Here is a 21,271-nt window from a genome sequence, read left to right as displayed (position 1 = left end):
TGTGAAACATCTTGGGATGATTTCCTACATTAAAGATGCTATATAAATGCAAAGTTGTTGCTGAGATGCATTGGCATGCTAATGTGTTGAGCAATAGAGTAGAAATGAATCAGTCTGAGCCACACAGCAAGTTCCCAACTACAGTCAGGCCATTCGAAAATTATAATTCAATAATGCAAAATACAAAGACAGTCACAAATGAAAGAATGAGATGATTTTCCTGACATGCCTAGAAGCTACCAGCTCAACAACAGAAGCTGGAGAGGATGTCACTTATAGCCAAAGGAATACTGTACATTCGGGGAAGGGGCAAAGGAGAAAAATAAATTTACAAGTTCTATTGAAGGAGGGAAACAGCAATTTAAAAATGCAAACACTGCACTAGTCAAATTCATAAACTGAAGCTGATTTCAGAGGTTCAGAATAGGTTACTCCCAGGAAGGGAAAACCAAAGTTTTGATCAGATGATGCAAGAATCCACATCCAAAGTAGACTGGTAATCATGTTAATAAAAGAGAACAGAGTCCAGGCTACTAAATTTGCAACACTGGAAGATTGGTGGCTACTTGTCTCGATCTGGAAATCTTCCCTGCTCCAACAGTGCCACTTCAGTCTCCACATGATCGAACCTTGGGGAAATAGATCATGTTTTCAGTTGGGTGATGAGACAAGATACATAACCTGCATGCAGGCTGCAACATTGAAGGAACACAAGCATTAAAACAGCTCAATAATCACTTTGCCCTAAGGGAATTAAACCTTTAAAAATGCTGAAAGCAATTAATGCTCATCGAAAACAATGAATCATGACACTTTTGTGGCGGGAGTCGAGAGAGGCAGCGGCCTATAAAAGGCTCAGCAGTCCGGGGAGCGTCGAGAGAGGCGGGAGTCGAGAGAGGCAGCGGCCTATAAAAGGCTCAGCAGTCCGGGGAGCGTCGAGAGAAGCGGGAGTCGAGAGAGGCAGCGGCCTATAAAAGGCTCAGCAGTCCGGGGAGCGTCGAGAGAGGCGGGAGTCGAGAGAGGCAGCGGCCTATAAAAGGCTCAGCAGTCCGGGGAGCGTCGAGAGAGGCGGGAGTCGAGAGAGGCAGCGGTGCAGCTCCAGCTGGGAGAGAAGGCAAAAAAGAAGTAGAAAGAAATCAAAAGGTGACGTCACAGCCAACGTGGTAAGTGATTGGCTGCTGATTGGTGAGTAGTTTTTCTTTTTCTTTATTAGTCAGTAACTTTTAACATTGTTGTCGGCAATTTAAGTGTATCTAAGGGTTAAGTCATGGCAGGACAGCTCGGTCACGTGATATGCTCCTCCTGTACCATGTGGGAACACAGGGACAACACCAGTGTCCCTGACGACTACATGTGCGGGAAGTGTGTCCACCTCCGGCTACTGACGGTCCGCGTTGCGGAGTTGGAGCTGAAGGTGGATTCACTCTGGAGCATCCACGATGCTGAGAATGACGTGAGTATCACGTGTAGCGAGTTGGTCTTACTGCAGGAGAAGGGTCCACAGCCAGCGAGGGAATGGAAGACCAGCAGGAAGAGTAGTGCAAGGAAGGTAGTGCAGGGGTCCCCTGTGGTCATCCCCCTGCAAAACAGATACACCGCTTTGAGTACTGTTGAGGGGGATGACTCATCAGGGGAGGGCAGCAGCAGCCAAGTTCATGGCACCGTGGCTGGCTCTGTTGCACAGGAGGGCAGGAAAAAGAGTGGAAGAGCGATAGTGATAGGGGATTCAATTGTAAGGGGAATAGATAGGCGTTTCTGCGGCCGCAACCGAGACTCCAGGATGGTATGTTGCCTCCCTGGTGCAAGGGTCAAGGATGTCTCGGAGCGGGTGCAGGACATTCTAAAAAGGGAGGGAGAACAGCCAGTTGTCGTGGTGCACGTTGGTACCAATGACATAGGTAAAAAAAGGGATGAGTTCCTACGAAATGAATTTAAGGAGCTAGGAGCTAAATTAAAAAGTAGGACCTCAAAAGTAGTAATCTCGGGATTGCTACCAGTGCCACGTGCTAGTCAGAGTAGGAATCGCAGGATAGCTCAGATGAATATGTGGCTTGAACAATGGTGCAGCAGGGAGGGATTCAAATTCCTGGGGCATTGGAACCGGTTCTGGGGGAGGTGGGACCAGTACAATCCGGACGGTCTGCACCTGGGCAGAATCGGAACCAATGTCCTCGGGGGAGTGTTTGCTAGTGCTGTTGGGGAGGAGTTAAACTAATATGGCAGGGGGATGGGAACCAATGCAGGGAGATAGAGGGAAACAAAAAGGAGGCAAAAACAAAAGACAGAAAGGAGATGAGGAAAAGTGGAGGGCAGAGAAACCCAAGGCAAAGAACAAAAAGGGCCATTGTACAGCAAAATTCTAAAAGGACAGAGGGTGTTAAAAAAACAAGCCTAAAGGCTTTGTGTCTTAATGCAAGGAGTATCCGCAATAAGGTGGATGAATTAACTGTGCAAATAGATGTTAACAAATATGATGTGATTGGGATTACGGAGACGTGGCTCCAGGATGAGCAGGGCTGGGAACTCAACATCCAGGGGTATTCAACATTCAGGAAGGATAGAATAAAAGGAAAAGGAGGTGGGGTAGCATTGCTGGTTAAGGAGGAGATTAAGGCAATAGTTAGGAAGGACATTAGCTTGGATGATGTGGAATCTATATGGGTAGAGCTGCAGAACACCAAAGGGCAAAAAACGTTAGTGGGAGTTGTGTACAGACCTCCAAACAGTAGTAGTGATGTTGGGGAGGGCATCAAACAGGAAATTAGGGGTGCGTGCAATAAAGGTGCAGCAGTTATAATGGGTGACTTTAATATGCACATAGATTGGGCTAACCAAACTGGAAGCAATACGGTGGAGGAGGATTTTCTGGAGTGCATAAGGGATGGTTTTTTAGACCAATATGTCGAGGAACCAACTAGGGGGGAGGCCATCTTAGACTGGGTGTTATGTAATGAGAAAGGATTAATTAGCAATCTCGTTGTGCGAGGCCCCTTGGGGAAGAGTGACCATAATATGGTGGAATTCTGCATTAGGATGGAGAATGAAACAGTTAATTCAGAGACCATGGTCCAGAACTTAAAGAAGGCTAACTTTGAAGGTATGAGGCGTGAATTGGCTGAGATGGATTGGCGAATGATACTTAAGGGGTTGACTGTGGATGGGCAATGGCAGACATTTAGAGACCGCATGGATGAACTACAACAATTGTACATTCCTGTCTGGCATAGAAATAAAAAAGGGAAGGTGGCTCAACCGTGGCTATCAAGGGAAATCAGGGATAGTATTAAAGCCAAGGAAGTGGCATACAAATTGGCCAGAAATAGCAGCGAACCTGGGGACTGGGAGAAATTTAGAACTCAGCAGAGGAGGACAAAGGGTTTGATTAGGGCAGGGAAAATGGAGTATGAGAAGAAGCTTGCAGGGAACATTAAGACGGATTGCAAAAGTTTCTATAGATATGTAAAGAGAAAAAGGTTAGTAAAGACAAATGTAGGTCCCCTGCAGTCAGAATCAGGGGAAGTCATAACGGGGAACAAAGAAATGGCGGACCAATTGAACAAGTACTTTGGTTCGGTATTCACGAAGGAGGACACGAACAACCTTCCGGTTATAAAAGGGGTCGGGGGGTCTAGTAAGGAGGAGGAACTGAGGGAAATCCTTATTAGCCGGGAAATTGTGTTGGGGAAATTGATGGGATTGAAGGCCGATAAATCCCCAGGGCCTGATGGACTGCATCCCAGAGTACTTAAGGAGGTGGCCTTGGAAATAGTGGATGCGTTGACAGTCATTTTCCAACATTCCATTGACTCTGGATCAGTTCCTATGGAGTGGAGGGTAGCCAATGTAACCCCACTTTTTAAAAAAGGAGGGAGAGAGAAAACAGGGAATTATAGACCGGTCAGCCTGACATCGGTAGTGGGTAAAATGATGGAATCAATTATTAAGGATGTCATAGCAGTGCATTTGGAAAGAGGTGACATGATAGGTCCAAGTCAGCATGGATTTGTGAAAGGGAAATCATGCTTGACAAATCTTCTGGAATTTTTTGAGGATGTTTCCAGTAGAGTGGATAAGGGAGAACCAGTTGATGTGGTATATTTGGACTTTCGGAAGGCGTTCGACAAGGTCCCACACAAGAGATTGATGTGCAAAGTTAGAGCACATGGGATTGGGGGTAGTGTACTGACATGGATTGAGAACTGGTTGTCAGACAGGAAGCAAAGAGTAGGAGTAAATGGGTACTTTTCAGAATGGCAGGCAGTGACTAGTGGGGTACCGCAAGGTTCTGTGCTGGGGCCCCAGCTGTTTACACTGTACATTAATGATTTAGATGAGGGGATTAAATGTAGTATCTCCAAATTTGCGGATGACACTAAGTTGGGTGGCAGTGTGAGCTGCGAGGAGGATGCTGTGAGGCTGCAGAGCGACTTGGATAGGTTAGGTGAGTGGGCAAATGCATGGCAGATGAAGTATAATGTGGATAAATGTGAGGTTATCCATTTTGGTGGTAAAAACAGAGAGACAGACTATAATCTGAATGGTGACAGATTAGGAAAAGGGGAGGTGCAAAGAGACCTGGGTGTCATGGTACATCAGTCATTGAAGGTTGGCATGCAGGTGCAGCAGGCAGTTAAGAAAGCAAATGGCATGTTGGCCTTCATAGCAAGGGGATTTGAGTACAGGGGCAGGGAGGTGTTGCTACAGTTGTACAGGGCATTGGTGAGGCCACACCTGGAGTATTGTGTACAGTTTTGGTCTCCTAACCTGAGGAAGGACATTCTTGCTATTGAGGGAGTGCAGCGAAGGTTCACCAGACTGATTCCCGGGATGGCGGGACTGACCTATCAAGAAAGACTGGATCAACTGGGCTTGTATTCACTGGAGTTCAGAAGAATGAGAGGGGACCTCATAGAAACATATAAAATTCTGACGGGGTTAGACAGGTTAGATGCAGGAAGAATGTTCCCAATGTTGGGGAAGTCCAGAACCAGGGGTCACAGTCTAAGGATAAGGGGTAAGCCATTTAGGACCGAGATGCGGAAGAACTTCTTCACCCAGAGAGTGGTGAACCTGTGGAATTCTCTACCACAGAAAGTTGTTGAGGCCAATTCACTAAATATATTCAAAAAGGAGTTAGATGAGGTCCTTACTGCTAGGGGGATCAAGGGGTATGGCGAGAAAGCAGGAATGGGGTACTGAAGTTGAATGTTCAGCCATGAACTAATTGAATGGCGGTGCAGGCTAGAAGGGCCGAATGGCCTACTCCTGCACCTATTTTCTATGTTTCTATGTTTCTATGTGAAACAATACAGGTATTATATTTTGTGCAGAAAAAATCTCAGCACAAGAAAAATAGTTTTAAAGTTACATTATTCAACACTCAATTTAAAAAATGTTCTACTGATGCTATGTTACAAATACTCTAACAAAGTAAATAATTTCTGTATTCAATCGATCTTAAAATTGGCATTTTCCAAACTTTGCACAAAAGTGGTAAAAGATTTGAAAGGCAGGTTAGAGATAAGAATGTTTATGAATCGCATTGTTGACTTCCCCCAAAGTAAGAGATTTATAAACATTCTTATCTACAGGCGAGCACTTCAGTTCTGAGAAAGTGCTGTGTTGTTGGAGGTGCTGTCTTTTGCGTGAAATATTAAACAGAGGCCAGCTTATCTGTTCTGATTAATTCAAAAAAAGTCCCTTGGGACTTCTGAGAAGAGCAGTGAACCACGCCGGCGGCCCGACCATCATTGCTCCTTCAAGCAACAAGAAGAACAACCAATTAACTGATCATATATTTCACTTGCCGTTTGTGAGGTCTTGCCGACATAGCAACAGTAACTAATCTTCAAAATAATTCATAGGCTGTGAAGCACTTGAGATATGCCAGGGATGTGAAAAGTCCTATAAAAGAGCAAGTTCTTTCTATTTGTTCTGTAAAAGTGAACCTGCAATCCATCAATAACCAGTAAATTATTTATTTACATATATACAAATTGAGGATTAACGTGTCATTAAGTCTTGGTGTGTGAACCCATGACCATTGCACACAGCTTATCCAAGACTTGTGAATATCTTTTGGTTTCCGAGTGCGCTGCACACTCTGAACTTTAGTTTGAAGTTTTACAGTGCAACCAAGGCTTGAGGTGTTGTATAATTCCTTTGAAGGGTGTTTACCAGCAATAGCAAACACAAGCTAATGCAGGGTGAAAAGGGAAGGTTTCAACACTTGCACGTTTAAAACATTTTAAGCTTTGGCTGCTCTTAACCCAAAAAGACTGACTTACAAATTTAAGAAAATAGACATTAATAGAATACTTTTCAATGTCCACAGATTAACCACATCCTTGTGTGCTCACCCAAACATTCCAAAGCCCACTCCATATTTAATATCTTAAACAGCGGTTTTGAGGCAAGTGTTGAGGATTGTTTAGATATTTTCCTTGATACTGAGAGCTGAGAACATGAGGATAGGCCAGAGGCTTACTGAACACCAGGATGACATCAAGCTTTCAAGAGAGTGATGTGGACTTGCAGGCCTTAAGCTCGGGAGCAAAGAACCAAGTTCCTGCAGTTCAGCAATCTTCCGCTACCTACAAATCTGCAGCAACCTGTGGGACCCATTCATTCCTCCCAAAATGCAGTACAAGCCGATTCCATCAGAACTATTCCTCTATAGCAGAGCTCCTCGTGATTTAAGAGAGAGTTCATATTGCTCGCGAGCGAGAGAGCGGATAGAGAGATAAGATAGATAGAGATCATACTGCAAGAGAGATTTCGTATTGCAAGAGAGATCACAATGTTCGAGACAGAGAGAGAAACACACACACAGAGACAGCGAGCGAGGGCGGAGCGGGCGAGGGCGGCTCGGACAGAGGGGGCGAGGGCGGCTCGGACAGAGGGGGCGAGGGCGGCTCGGACAGAGGGGGCGAGGGCGGCTCGGACAGAGGGGGCGAGGGCGGCTCGGACAGAGGGGGCGAGGGCGGCTCGGACAGAGGGGGCGAGGGCGGCTCGGACAGAGGGGGCGAGGGCGGCTCGGACAGAGGGGGCGAGGGCGGCTCGGACAGAGGGGGCGAGGGCGGCTCGGACAGAGGGGGCGAGGGCGGCTCGGACAGAGGGGGCGAGGGCGAGGGACAGACAGAGTGCCCACTAACAAGAGGCCACGGGTGAAGAGTAACTATGATCTCTACCTGCATCAGAAAATGAGAGTTAAAGACAATTCAAAATCCTACAGAAAGCTATCACACACCACAAAACAGCCTACAAATTTAACCCAATTTTGATAGTTGAGTGCTGGTGGAACAGTGACACACATTTTGGTGATGGCCCTGCCTCCCCGCCTTCTGTGCCAAGATGTGGGAGGTTACCAGGACCAAAATGTCTTTTGCAGTAGGCCCACCCATACCTTCCTGAACCTGCTCCCAACAGCAGAGGTGTGAAATACTGCATGTAAATTCACAAGTATCTCTTTTAGTGGTAAGAAATTTCATTCCATAGATGTGTCTAAACATAACCTCCCCCAAAATGGGCAAATATTTCAGGATGAGCAGATTTTGCCACAACATTCCTGAAAGAAATTTGGATCATTACAGTGATTTGATGCAAAAGTATTTCAAGCTGGAAGTTTTAACTGAAATGCTGATGTCGATTAGTTTTTTTTTTACAGAAAACAATCAAGTGTGATTTACTATACGGCGACATATCCTGATTTACAAGTTCATAGATATCACAAAACCAGCAACGAAGCCCGAGGCATTTCGGAGCAGTATGAATGAGACACTAGATCAGCTTGAAACCACTCCTTTGTGTTACTTGTCGCATCTGCTGGATATTTTGGGACGTGTGTTGCTATTATTTCAATCACAGCTTTGTGCCTCAGTGAGTGTCCGTGATTTTTGAGTCAACAATCTAGATTACTACTCCTACTAAACGATTACGACTACACCAATTTATAAAATGCCTTCTAAAAACACAAGGTGCTTCAAGAAGCAGAATCTACCAAAATTGACTCCAAGCCACAAGAAAAGATATCAGGAGGGGAAACTAAAAAGGTCAGAGGTGGATTTTGAAGGATCAGAGAGGCAGAGATTTCGGCAGGGAATTCTAGAGCTTCAGGCCTAGACGACTGAAAGCTTAGCAACCACTGCTGGGGTAAAAAGAGTGGGGCAGAGTTGGAGGAACGCAGAGTTCTGAGAGAGTTGTAGAGGTCGAGAAGATTACAGAGAAATAGGGACAGGGAAGGCCATAAAAGGAATTACAAATGAGGAGCCAAAATTCAGTGAACTCAGAGGCGATGGGTGAGTGGTACTTGGTCCGAGTTAAAAGCAGGCAGAAAAGGTTTGGATGAGCTCAAATTTAGGGAGGAAGATGGGAAGCAGGCCAGAAGAGCATTTGAATAGCCAAGTCTGGAGGTAGCAAAAGCACGGATGAGGGTTTCGGTAGCAGATGGGCTGGGGCAGGGTCAGTGACAGCGATATTGTGGAGGTGGAAATAGCGTTCGGTCTTTATGATGGAGAAGATTTATGGGGTTAGAAGCTCAGCATAGGGTCAAATAGAACGCCAGGGCTGCGCAGTCTGGTTCAACCCAAGGAAGTGGCCAGTGAGAGGTATGGAATCTCTACCAAGAGTACAGTTGGTGGTGGGAATTGAACATTATGTCATTGGTCTTTCCAGTGTTTAACTGGTGGATAGAAACATAGAAAATAGGTGGAGGATTAGGCCATTCGGCCCTTCAAGCCTGCACCGCCATTCAATGAGTTCATGGCAAAACATGCAACTTCAGTACCCCATTCCTGCTTGCTCGCCATACCCCTTGATCCCCCTAGTAGTAAGGACTTCATCGAACTCCTTTTTGAATATATTTAGTGAATTGGCCTCAACAACTTTCTGTGGTCGAGAATTCCACAGGTTCATCACTTACTGGGTGAAGAATTTTCTCCTCATCTCGGTCCTAAATGGCTTACCCCTTATCCTTAGACTGTGACCCCTGGTTCTGGACTTCCCCAACATTGGGAACATTCTTCCTGCATCTAACCTGTCTAAACCCGTCAGAATTTTAAACGTTTCTATGAGATCCCCTCATTCTTCTGAACTCCAGTGAATACAAGCCCAGTTGATCCAGTCTTTCTTGATATGTCAGTCCCACCATCCCAGGAATCAGTCTGGTGAACCTTCGCTGCACTCCCTCAATAGCAAGAATGTCCTTCCTCAAGTTAAGAGACAAAAACTGCACACAATACTCCAGGTGTGGCCTCACCAAGGCCCTGTACAACTGTAGTAACACCTCCCTGCCCCTGTACTCAAATCCCCTCGCTATGAAGGCCAACATGCCATTTGCCTTCTTAACCGCCTACTGTACCTGCATGCCAACCTTCAATGACTGATGTACCATGACATCCAGGTCTTGTTGCACCTCCCCTTTTCCCAATCTGTCACCATTCATATAATAGTCTGTCTCTCTGTTTTTACAACCAGTGGATAACCTCACATTTATCCACATTATAATTCATCTGCCATGCATTTGCCCACTCACCTAACCTATCCAAGTCACTCTGCAGCCTCATAGCATCTTCCTCGCAGCTCACACTGCCACCCAACTTAGTGTCGTCTGCAAATTTGGAGATACTACATTTAATCCCCTTGTCCAAATCATTAATGTACAATGTAAACAGCTGGGGCCCCAGCACAGAACCTTGCGGTACTCCACTAGTCACTGCCTGCCATTCTGAAAAGTACCCATTTACTCCTACTCTTTACTTCCTGTCTGCTAACCAGTTCTCAATCCACATCAGCACACTATCCCCAATCCCATGTGCTTTAACTTTGCACATTAATTTCTTGTGTGGGACCTTGTCATAAGCCTTCTTAAAGTCCAAATACACCACATCAACTGGTTCGCCCTTGTCCACTCTACTGGAAACATCCTCAAAAAATTCCAGAAGATTTGTCAAGCATGATTTCCCTTTCACAAATCCATGCTGACTTGGACCTATCATGTCACCTCTTTCCAAATGCGCTGCTATGACATCCTTAATAATTGATTCCATCATTTTACCCACTACCGATGTCAGGCTGACCGGTCTATAATTGCCTGTTCTCTCTCCCTCCTTTTTTAAAAAGTGGGGTAACATTAGCTACCCTCCACTCCATAGTCGATCCAGAGTCTATGGAATGTTGGAAAATGACTGTCAATGCATCCGCTATTTCCAAGGCCACCTCCTTAAGTACTCATCCAGAACTGGATTCCAAACAAACAGTCGGGCAACATAGAAACGGTGGAGGGCTCAAGACAGATTGTGGAGAGGTAAAGCTGCAGGTCGTTCGCGTACATATGGAAACCAAAGCCACACCTTTGGATGCAAGACCATTTCAGCGCTGTGACAGGGGCGGAAATCTGATCAGAGAGATCGAAACATGGATGTTGGAGATGAGACAGTCGTTTGCGTGGACAGAACAGTGCAGGGTCGGTGATTTTGAGGAGGGGGCGTGATAAAAGCAGTTCTGAAAAGATGGGCAGTACCCAAGGATCGGCAACACATTACAAAGTCAGCTGGCAGAAGGGTCAGAAAGGGAACTTGGGTGATCAGCATTTGGAATAAAGATGAGACAGGAAGTGGGTCTCATGGACACGCTGAACTTGGAGAGCATGAGGGAAGATAGAAGGAAAAGATGCAGGTTTAAGGCTTGGGCAAGGAGAAAGTTGAGCTTGGTGAGCAAGGAGAATGGTGGAGGGATGCAGAAAATGCAGCTGAACAGATGGTCTTAACAATAGTGGCAAAGTAGACCATGAGCTCTTCGCAATGTTGCTGGAGGTGAGGGGAGAGGGGTTTCAGGAGACATTGGGCCCAAATTTCCACATGATAAAAAACAGGCGCCCCTCCGAGCTGGGCACCCGTTTTTCGCGCCTAAAACAGCGCCGGAAAAAAAACGAGCGATTCTGGAGAGCCCTGCAGCTCCTTGTCTGCTTGGCGCGGCGCCCAGGGGGGCAGAGCCTACACTCACGCCGATTTTGTAAGTGGGAGGGGGCGGGTACTATTTAAATTAGTTTTTTTCCTGCCGGCAACGTTGCACGTGCGCGTTGGAGCGTTCGCGCATGCTCACTGTGAAAAAAACATTGGCACTCGGCCATTTTTGTAGTTCTTTGTAGCTGTTTAGTTTTTGAACATTTTTTAATAAAAGTACATTGCCATCAGCACTGAGGCTTCTTGTAGCAGTGAGAAGGGTGCAGGAAGCCTCAAAGTTGAGGCAGCCGTTTCCCGACGACCACCCCCCTGCCGTCGGGAAATGGCTCCTCAATTTCTGAGGCTTCCTGCAGCCTTCTCTCTTTCCCACCAACCGTCTGGAACGGCTCCATTCCCTTCCCCCCCCCCACCGCGTTCGGTCGGCTCCCTCCCTCCCTCCCCCCCGCGCGTTCGGTCGGCTCCCTCCCCCCACCCCGGTCGGCTCCCTCCCTCCTGTGTTCGGTCGGCTCCCTTCCCCTCCGCCCCCTCCCCCCCGCGTTAGGTAGGCTCCCTCCCTGCCGCCCGCGTTCGGTCGGCTCTCTCCCTCCCGCGTTCGTCAGCTCCCTCCGCTCCTCCCCCGCCCCCCCCGCCGGCGTTCGTCGGCTCCCTTCCCTTTCCCCGCCCGCCCCCCCCCCCCCCCGCGTTCGGTCGGCTCCCTCCTCTCCTCCCTCCCTTCCCCCCCCCCCCCCCCCACCGCGTTCGGTCGGCTCCCTCCTCCCCCGCCCTGCCCGCGTTCAGTCGGCTCCCTCCTCCCCCGCCCTGCCCGCGTTCAGTCGGCTCCCTCCTCCCCCCCCCCCCCCCCCCGGCCCGCGTTCGGTCGGCTCCTTTCCCTTCCCTCCCCCCCCGGCCGGCTCCCTCTCCTCCCCCCCCCCCCCCCCCCCACCCCCCCGCCCGGCTTGCATTCGGTCGGCTCCCTCCTCCTCCCCCTACCCCGGCCCGCGATCGGTCGGCTCCCTTCCCATCCCTCCCGCCCCGCCGGCCCGCGTTCAGTCGGCTCCCTCGTTTTATGAGGCTTGCTGCACCATTCTTTCTGGCTGAAGCACTTTCACACAGGTAGGAAGATGGTTTATTTAATCTTTTCTTTGCTTATAAATGTTTATTCAGGTTGGATTTATTTGTATAATATTTGTAGAAGTATAAATAAGGATTTATTATAGAATTTAATGACTTCCCTTCCCCCCCTCCTCCTCGTTCTGGACGCCTGATTTGTAACCTGCGCCTGATTTTTTAATTTGTACAACAGGTTTTTTCAGTTCTACAAAAATCTTCATTTGCTCCATTCTACTTTAGTTTGGAGTACATTTTCACTGTGGAAACTTTCAAATCAGGCATCAGTGGCCAGACACGCCCCCTTTTGAAGAAAAAATTCTGTTCCAAATTAGAAATGTTCTACCTGACTAGAACTGCAGAAAAAAAAATGTGGAGAATTGCAAATTCTAAGATAGTCCGTTCTCCATCAGTTGCTCCGAAAAATCAGGCGCAAATCATGTGGAAACTTGGGCCCATTATGTTGCAGTTCTACTTTTGGAGGATCAAAACACCCTCTAAACTCATCATTCCTTATATAAATATTTTAAAATCTTTTACAGATGCAACAGCATGTAAATATTTTACTCCAGTTGACAATGCTTTTCCTTTCTCACCCACGACAGGCTGAACAACGATTCAGTGAGCAACAACGTAGTGACCAATGAACAGAGATCTGAATCAACCAATTGAAACGTTTCCTGTAGTGCAGCTCTGAGGTAACATTGCGTCTCCTATGACATCATCACATTTGAATTACTTCAATCCGTGCTTTCATTCTTATTTTCTACCCCATTCTAACTTTCAAAAGTATCTTTCCATGTATATTACATAGGATATACGGCACAGAAACAGGCAATTTGGCCCAACCAGTCCATGCTGATGTTTATGCTCGACTTGAGCTTCCCCCTGTCTTTCCTCATTTAATTCTATCAGCATAACCCTCTATTCCTTTCTCCCTCATATGCTTGTCTAGCCTCCCCTTAAATGTCTTTATATTATTCACTTCAACCATTCCCTGTGGTAGTGAGTTACACATTCTCACCACTCTCTGGGTAACAAAGTTTTCCCTGAATTCCGATTGGATTTCTTGGTGACTATCTTATATTGATGGCCTCCAGTCATGCTTTTCCCCACAAGTTGAAACATTCTCTCTGTATCCACTCTATCAAAACCTTTCAAAATTTTAAAGACTTGTATTCGGTCACCCCTTGGCCTTTTTTTCAGGGAGAAAAGAGACCCAGCCTGTTCATCCTTTCTGGCTATGTATACTCTCGCATTTCTGTATCTTCCTTGTAAATTTTCTCTGCACCCTCTCCAATGTCTCTACATCCTTTTTATAATGTGGCGACCAGAACTGTACGCAGTACTCCAAGTGTGGTCTCGCCACAAGTTCTATACATGCTTAGCATAACATCCCTATTTTTCAATTCTATACTTCTGTGGAAACATTCTCTCTGTATCTATTCTATCAAAACCTTTCATAATTTTAAAGACCTCTATTAGCTCACCCTTCAGCCTTCATTTTTCAACAGCATGGAGACCCAGCCTGTTCCTGGCATCATCCTAGTAAATCTTCTCTGCACCCTCTCCAGTGCCTCTATATCCTTCTCAACTGTACGCAGTACTCCAAGTGTAGTCTAACCAAGATTTTTTTCTCACAGCAATTACTGCTCATGATTCTTATATTCCCAATTACACCTCCTTTAACCCATCCTTTGTTTCTTTACCTGTCCCATAACATTTACTTTCACCTTGCACCATCATCCCTTGTCATTTAATCTCTCCTGCCTTCCACCCTATCATAGATCTTCCTTTTTGTTCTTTCCTCCCCTCCACTTGCTTAAATAAAACTTGTTCCATCTCTAACTTGTTACGGAGTGACTAGTCGCGCTTCTGCGCATGCGTCTCCTGATCCGGAACCGGACCCGAACACCAAGTTGCCTGCTGAGCAGCCAGCCGCCGTGCCATGAGCCTGGCAGAGGGGGGGAAAGAGAGCAGTGGGCAAACAGAGCCAGCAGGCAACCGGAGGGGGAGGGGCGGAGAGGGGGAGGGAGAGCCTGGTTTTGGTGGTGGTGGAGAGAAAAGAGAGCCTGGTTGTTTTGGGGAGGGGGGGTGGGGGGGAAAAGAGACAAATCACGTTCTTTCATCATCGTTGGAGTGGATTAAATCCAGAATTCACGACACTATTATAAATCTGTTAACAATCCACACACAATGGCCCATCTATTGGGAGGGGTGGTAAGAGACTTTGGCTTGGGGAGGGATGCACTTGCGCTGGGGTGAGGAGGGACTTGGGCGCGGGGGAGGGCGGTGGGGAGGAGGGTCCTTTCTGGCTTCTGAAGTCCAAATGGATCATGTTATAATGTGCAAAGTTAGGCTGGGCGGTTCCATTTACACATTCCAGAGAAACTTCAGGGTGTGGCTTATCCCCCAAGGGGACCAATCAGCAATGGGTTATGTGATAATGGAGAGCCAATTGGAGAACTAGCTGCAATTCAGTTAGTACAAATAGACGCATTCAACTTTTTTTTTTAAACAGTTCTGACCTGAAGCACTAACTCTCTTTCTCTCCACACAGATGCTGCCTGACCAGAGCATTTTCAGTATTTTCGGTTTTTATTTCAGATTTCCAGCATTGTAGTATTTTGCTTTTGTATTGCAACCAACTTTATTGCTTGAAGGCTAGCTTGGTAGGTTGACTTGCTGAATATTGAGTGGCTCAGTAAAGTATATTGTCCACTCCACAGGCAGATGGTTGACAGAATCAGCTGCTGAGGCTGATAGTTTCCGAAGGGCCAAATGGCCGACTCATGCACCTACTTTCTATGTTTCTATGTTCCCTCCTGTACCTTGCACAAGTACTCGGCTAATATTTGAACCTAGACACAGAGTGTTCGCAGTTTATTTGACCACAAGGACCACAAAGCCATACCCAATTTGGTGCTTATCTGCTGTCTACACACACTTTCGGGGTCAGAGAGGGGAAAATCAGCCTGCTGCTCATCGGTGCATTTTTCAGGAGTATCTTGCAGGGTTTCAAGGCTGGCAGTTTAGCACAGCACCTTATGCTGTTTACCGAAGCATGCTGAAGGGTTTTACAAGGTCATTACCACAGGCAATTGCAGGTAAATTAGATGTTCAGTATGTGCATATATTGTATAAACAACAGAATGATTACTCTGGGAAGAAAAAAAAAATGTGTTCAAAGCTGATCATTCACCTGAACACTGCCAAAGAGGAACCATAGAATAAGTCTCCCTTGTTCTTTTGGAACTGGGGCCATGATTAACAGGAACAGCTGAAGCATTCATACTGTGCCACTAAAGGTGAATTTCTTGCAGGACATATGAGAAAATATTTGCCAAGAATGTTTTCAATAGTAAAGAGTAAAATTCAGAGGTTTGAAGAACATTGTGCAACACAGATTCTCTTACAAGGCCCCAGCTGGCTTCATGAATGAATACACCAGATTTGATCCTGAGCCATACGGACCAGAACGGTCCCAGGTTTGATCGCCAGTTTGTGCTGAGGTAGCTGCTCTCAGCTGACATAGCAGGTGGCACACTACAATTGGCTTTAGTTCCTCTGGCCTCGAAGGTGGGGGATAATACCATGCAGGGATTACAATCCAGATAGTTAGTCAGTCAATCACATACACTCCAAATTTGCACATGAAAACCAAAGCGCTGCTGGCATCCACAGAGCCAAATCACAAGAGGCAGTAACATCCGAAGAAAGGAGGGAAAATAGAAAAATAAAATCCTAAAAGAAAGTCCAACTGCACAGTATTACAACCAGTAATCTAACATTAGTTTACCTCAACCCAAAAATCAAAAATATCTTTTGGTAGAATGCAATCCTGAGAAAACAGCAACAAGGCTACAAGATACGTAAAGGGTTTAGCTTCCAATATTTGCAACTGCAAGTTTGTTACCTACCATCAAGAGTTCTTTCTTTACAGCTGCCTTTATCGGCTACTAAAAAATAACACCAGGCTGTAACACTCTAGTATGCCATAAACCTGTATTGTAAATGGTTAATGTTAACCCAGAAGCTCCAAAATGTCATATAAATTATGTGTCTAAATACTTAAATTTATATAGTGTGTTATCACATTGCAGTATCTGAACTAGCTCCTCACAATGAGCAACTTTTTTTCCGGCTTGTTGGCAACTATTGTGACATGGACAATACAGAATAACTGATTTTACAATCTGGGCCATAAACAGAGAGAAAGCAAAGTATTAACCAAAGGAACACTTGTACAACATTTGTTTCTTTTGTTAGACCAACCCAACAAGTTAGCAACTTTACAAATTAATATTTTGGAGAAATAGTTGTAAATATATGGTAACATTTTATCATTGACTCATTCTCCCCAATATTCCTCACCCAAACTATAAATCATCCATCAATGGTCCTTGTAAATAATCATGGGAATACAAGTGGAGTCTGGATCGACACCTGCTCCAATGTTTCCCTTCTGGCCCAGGCCAATGCACCTCAATGACCTGCTCGATAGAGTGTGTAAACAAGTATTCTTTCACAAGCATCATCCCCCAAATTCTTTAAAAGACACCGCAGAATGAAAGCATTTTTTTTTAAATCTTCTTAGCCAAAAATAGTATAACTTGACTGGAATGCTTGGCTTTTTGTTAAGTAATTAGATTGGATTAATTCGTTGGATTAAGCAATTACTGGATTAGATTGGATTGAACTTGAGCTTGGATCAGTTAAACACTGCACATCATCAGCAGTGTTGCCACAAGAATTTCAGTAAAGAGGGTGTCAATATGACATTCTTGTGGCATATCTACTTGATTGAGGAGGGAAAAAAGCCCAAAAGTAGTTATAGACGTCTTAAAATAATCTCTTTAGGCATAATCCAATAAATAAAATACAGGGTGAAGTGTTGGTGGTTGCAAGTCTGATACTTGCGGTGGCATGGGCGAAAACAATTTGAGGTGATAAATGAAAGTCACTTTTACAGGAATACAATAGACAGCCCTTAATCAGCTGCAGTCCTCAACGTAACCAAACCTATATCAAACCAACAGCATCAGAAATCTATCGATATATGGGATTATGAACCTGCCATCAGATTATGGCCACCGGTCCCTGGCATCCGGCCCCCACATTTTCATTCTAACCAAGACCAAACTCTGTGCTATCCAGTGCAGCCGAGTGCACTAGGCATACAAATGAAAAGTGAAAAATAAAAAGCGGGAGAGGTGTTGGGGCGGGGGCACGGTACAGCAGTTCCTTTTCCTCGACAGCAACAGCAGAAATTGAGCTTCCTCGCAGGCTTAAATGAGTAAATGCATGACATCAGGGTCACAACATTTTGAAACTAGAAGCTTGCGGGTTCAAATTTCACATTTTGTGCTGCGTTATTAAACATTAGCCGAGGCAGGGATTTAGAGTGCAACAACTGGTTTCCACACCCCTGAACTTGGACTCCTACCCAATTGCTAGTTGTGACATTTGCTGGACCATGTACGGTGTGGACATCCATTCAGGAATGGGGCTCAGGCTTGGCTGGAATGGGGTCCAGAATTGAAGCATCTGCCATTAGTTATTTGCTAGGTTCGTAGCTAAAGAATTGCTACCTGAATGAAGTAATTGAAGGCTGCCATTGCCCTTGGAGCCAGGTGCACAGCAAGGGTCAGTGCCAACACTGGGTGGGAAGGGAGAGGGGTGCAGGGGCAAGAGAAAATAAAATGAGGGGAAAAGTAAAAGCTTTGGACAATATTGAAACAATATCACCATGGCTGCTACTGGACAAACAGACAGCTCCACAATCCAGCAAGAAAGAACACTCAAATAGAGCAAAAGGAATGTTCCGCCCCGCAGGCAGGCGAGAGCAAAAGGCAGAGAGGTCAATAGAGGCAAAGCAAAACCAATATTGAGCTGGAAAAAAAAAAGGTTGTGATGGACAGTGTGCAAATGAGAAACAAAAATGTCGCCATCCAGTGACATTCCTCAGCTCCCAGCAGCTGTGCAGGAAACAATGGGTTAAACTGAAGCTGACGGTTCTCAGGCAATCTCACTGTTAAAGCTACAGTAGGACATGGTAACTCTGCTCTATGTAAACTTTATCTTATCCGGCTGTCTAAGCTTTACTAAGTGCTTTATCACCATTTTCTGGCAAAAAAGACAAATGTCTCTCCTCGAAATGCAGGAGCAGTTCAACCAAGAAAGAAACAGTTTGATTATGCAATACAGAATGAGACATTCACAAGGGCCTCCAAGAAATTGTACACTAGACACTTCTGATAGTTAAAACTAGGATAACCAATCAAGCTTGCTAATTTACCTTTGTATAATATACTGGATTAAAACAAGAAAAAGTCATTTCTGAAAAATAATACAGGTACACCGTGTTATTACACCTTTTTTTACACGGAGTACTTTTTAATTTGACATTTCAGTATTGTTCACAAAAAATTAACACTGTTTGCCTCTGTTGTGTTTTTTTTCTCTGTATGGTTGCCACATTTTTCTCATTGTGTTGCAAGTAACGAGTGCAAGAATGTTTTCTCACTCTTTATGCCTGTCTATCCGTTCGTCGGTCACTCTTTGCCCGGTTTCCTTTCTCTTTCTGTCTCTCCAAGTCCAATTCTCAAATATGCTCCATTACTCAAGTGATCATTTTCTTACTTTTGTTACAGACCAGAAAGATGGCAGTTAACAAGTCCCAGGATCTGGTGGAGACAGGCTGTCTCGGGGACGCGGGAGGGGGTTAAGGCCTTGGGAAGGAATGGACAGAGAGAACACGGGACGAGAGGGCTTGAGTTTGTGGTTAGAGAATGCGCGTTACTTGGCGGTGGAAGATAACCCTGCTGAATTTGTCACCAAGTTCAGGAAACACTCGGGGACAATCTTGGAATGTTTACAAACAGGGGTGATGCAGTGAGTAGTTTCAGTAGCACTGAGGGAAGGTGGGCAGGTAAAGGACAAATACAAAACACTTGGAAGGCAGTAATACCACTTTGCAAGGGTAAAATGAGCACTTGGAACTGGCAATGACTGGGACTTTCCAAATAAAACACAATTGCTTCCCGATCAGGTTGTGCCACATGATTGGTCCTCAGTAAACATTGCACAGTTCCCAAGGTAAATCAACTCTTTGAAGAGATAGATATAGAAATAGGATGAACGCACTCAAAATTTTCTATATAGAGAACTTGGTTTAAATAAAATTACACACATGAAGGTGATTGATGCCCTCAAAACTACGATTTCAATCCCTGGCATCGCCCTGGTGAATCTACACTCGATGCTCTCTATAGGTTTCATGTCCTTTCTACTCAAAATTGGAAACACCACTATAAATCAATGCTTTGTACAAATTAACCATTAGTTTACTCTTGTCTATGTCCATATTTATAAAATACAAAATGTAGCTGGGCTTTTTCCAATAGCTTTATGCACCTGTGCTTTCTGAGAATTATGTATTTAAATTTCCAGATCTCTGTCCTCCAACACCTTCAGTATCTTCCCACTGAGTGTGTATGTGCGCGCGCACGTTTTGAGATGCATCCATTTTCAAACGTAACACATGCAAATTTGTGTGTCACCCACATAAAATAGTGTAATTTTGTAATTCTGAGAAATTTCCCCAGGAACAAATACCCTTTCAGGATGTAATTAACAGCAACTGGCCAAAAAATGTGCACATTTGCAGCAACTAGGTCTTGTAGCCTATGCACAATTCACACTTAAGCATCAGAATAATGCACTATGCATAACACTGCTTAATACTTTGACCTTACATTTCACTTACCACAGGAATTTCACCAATCATTATGTTTCAAAGCCTGATTTTTATATTCATAATGGAATGGCAAAATAACATACGTGACACACAAAAATTGCGGTAATAAAATAAACAGTCCCATGTGCTAACTTCAAATTCTTCCACATTCCAGGACTCTTGAATATTCAAAATTGCCACCATCCTGTTTCCTGCCTTCAAATTTGAACATCATGTGGTAGCACAGCACCTCATACTGGGCAGGCAGAGCAACAGTCAAAGGGCAAGTGAAGAGAAGAGAGCTAGAAGAGAATTCTGCTAAAGTCCACCTCAACCCACAGCCACCTCCACCTTCGACAGCAAAGAGTGGAATTGAAATTAGCAACCGATAAAATAAAGGGAGACAAAAAGCCTACAAGCTTGAACACTACTAAAAATAATTACAAGCCTGGGGACATGACTGGTATCAATCAGAAATGCTGCCTTTCTTCTTTTCCTCCTGCTTTTAGCACACTGCTTAAACATTAGCAGATTTCAAAAACTTTAAAAAAAATGTGTTATCCAGTATAATGCAAATGAAGCAGCATTGAAAACCTCCACTGCTTCACTCCATGGGAATGGTTGAAAAGGATACGGCCTTGCTCAATGAAGGTAATTGCCGTTTTCAGGTTCTGGGCCATCCGCAGCTTCACCATAATCGTGGGGAGACGCCTCCTGCAGAAAACACAATTTTAATATTTTTTTTAAAAATGCAGAATCAAACACTTGCTGCATTTCCTCCTCCTCCATCAACTGTCAGTGACCAGGCACAAGAATTCAGGCATTTATTTGCACAGCTGTGATGTAGCCAAAAGAAAAATCTAGTAGAAGCTGGTTCTCTCAAATAATTCAGCATTGAAATTACACAATACTTGCTGGTAGCCATACTAACGAACCAAGATAGATTAGTAACTGGGAAAACTTATTGCAAATAAGCAAAGAATATGGCATTCAGCACTTCAGTTTCTCAAGATACACCAAACAAAACTACATTAGATTTTGCTGTGAAGTATGTGATGTGGACGACCTCATTCAAGAGTCACGTAGTCCTGTGTGTCCCTGACAGTCTTACCCATATTTAATGCGTGTTCAAAGGCCTTATTCTGGAAGCACACATCAATGTCTTTTTAGTGAAATGGCATCACCAAGTAAAAGAGTCTCAGATCTGATACCATCTGCTCGTTTGGTTACAAGTGTTTAGTGTTTATGCAACAGGCTGGATCTTTTTTTAAATAAAGGTTCAGAAGACAATTGTACAAACAATTCCTTAAGGGAAGGGAACGGTGCTCGACGAAGAAAAAAAAAATCACTCAACACGAGCATATGATCATAATCTTTTGGTGATGCATCTTACCCTGTCTTCAACCCTCAATGCTATCTAGGGATACAAGTCATGACACAGACCCTTAAAATCAATAGGCCTCAGTTAGGAGACTATCCCACCAGA

At 44.9% G+C, this 21,271-nt stretch overlaps 1 protein-coding gene across 2 annotated transcripts in view; it reads right to left on the bottom strand.

The window, feature by feature from the left end:
* Positions 1-21,271, bottom strand: part of imp3 (IMP U3 small nucleolar ribonucleoprotein 3) — a 330,757-nt gene that overhangs the window by 150,519 nt on the left and 158,967 nt on the right. For both annotated transcript variants that reach the window (XM_070887440.1, XM_070887441.1), the window contains one exon: positions 20,420-20,499. In XM_070887440.1, coding sequence (XP_070743541.1) covers positions 20,420-20,499 — 80 coding nt within the window. The remainder of the gene's footprint in view (positions 1-20,419; positions 20,500-21,271) is intronic.

This window comes from Pristiophorus japonicus, chromosome 8 (assembly GCF_044704955.1).
Source record: "Pristiophorus japonicus isolate sPriJap1 chromosome 8, sPriJap1.hap1, whole genome shotgun sequence".
NCBI classification, from domain to species: Eukaryota; Metazoa; Chordata; class Chondrichthyes; family Pristiophoridae; genus Pristiophorus; species Pristiophorus japonicus.
Note: the sequence above shows the minus strand (reverse complement) of the source record. Positions and strands in the feature narration are given on the sequence as shown.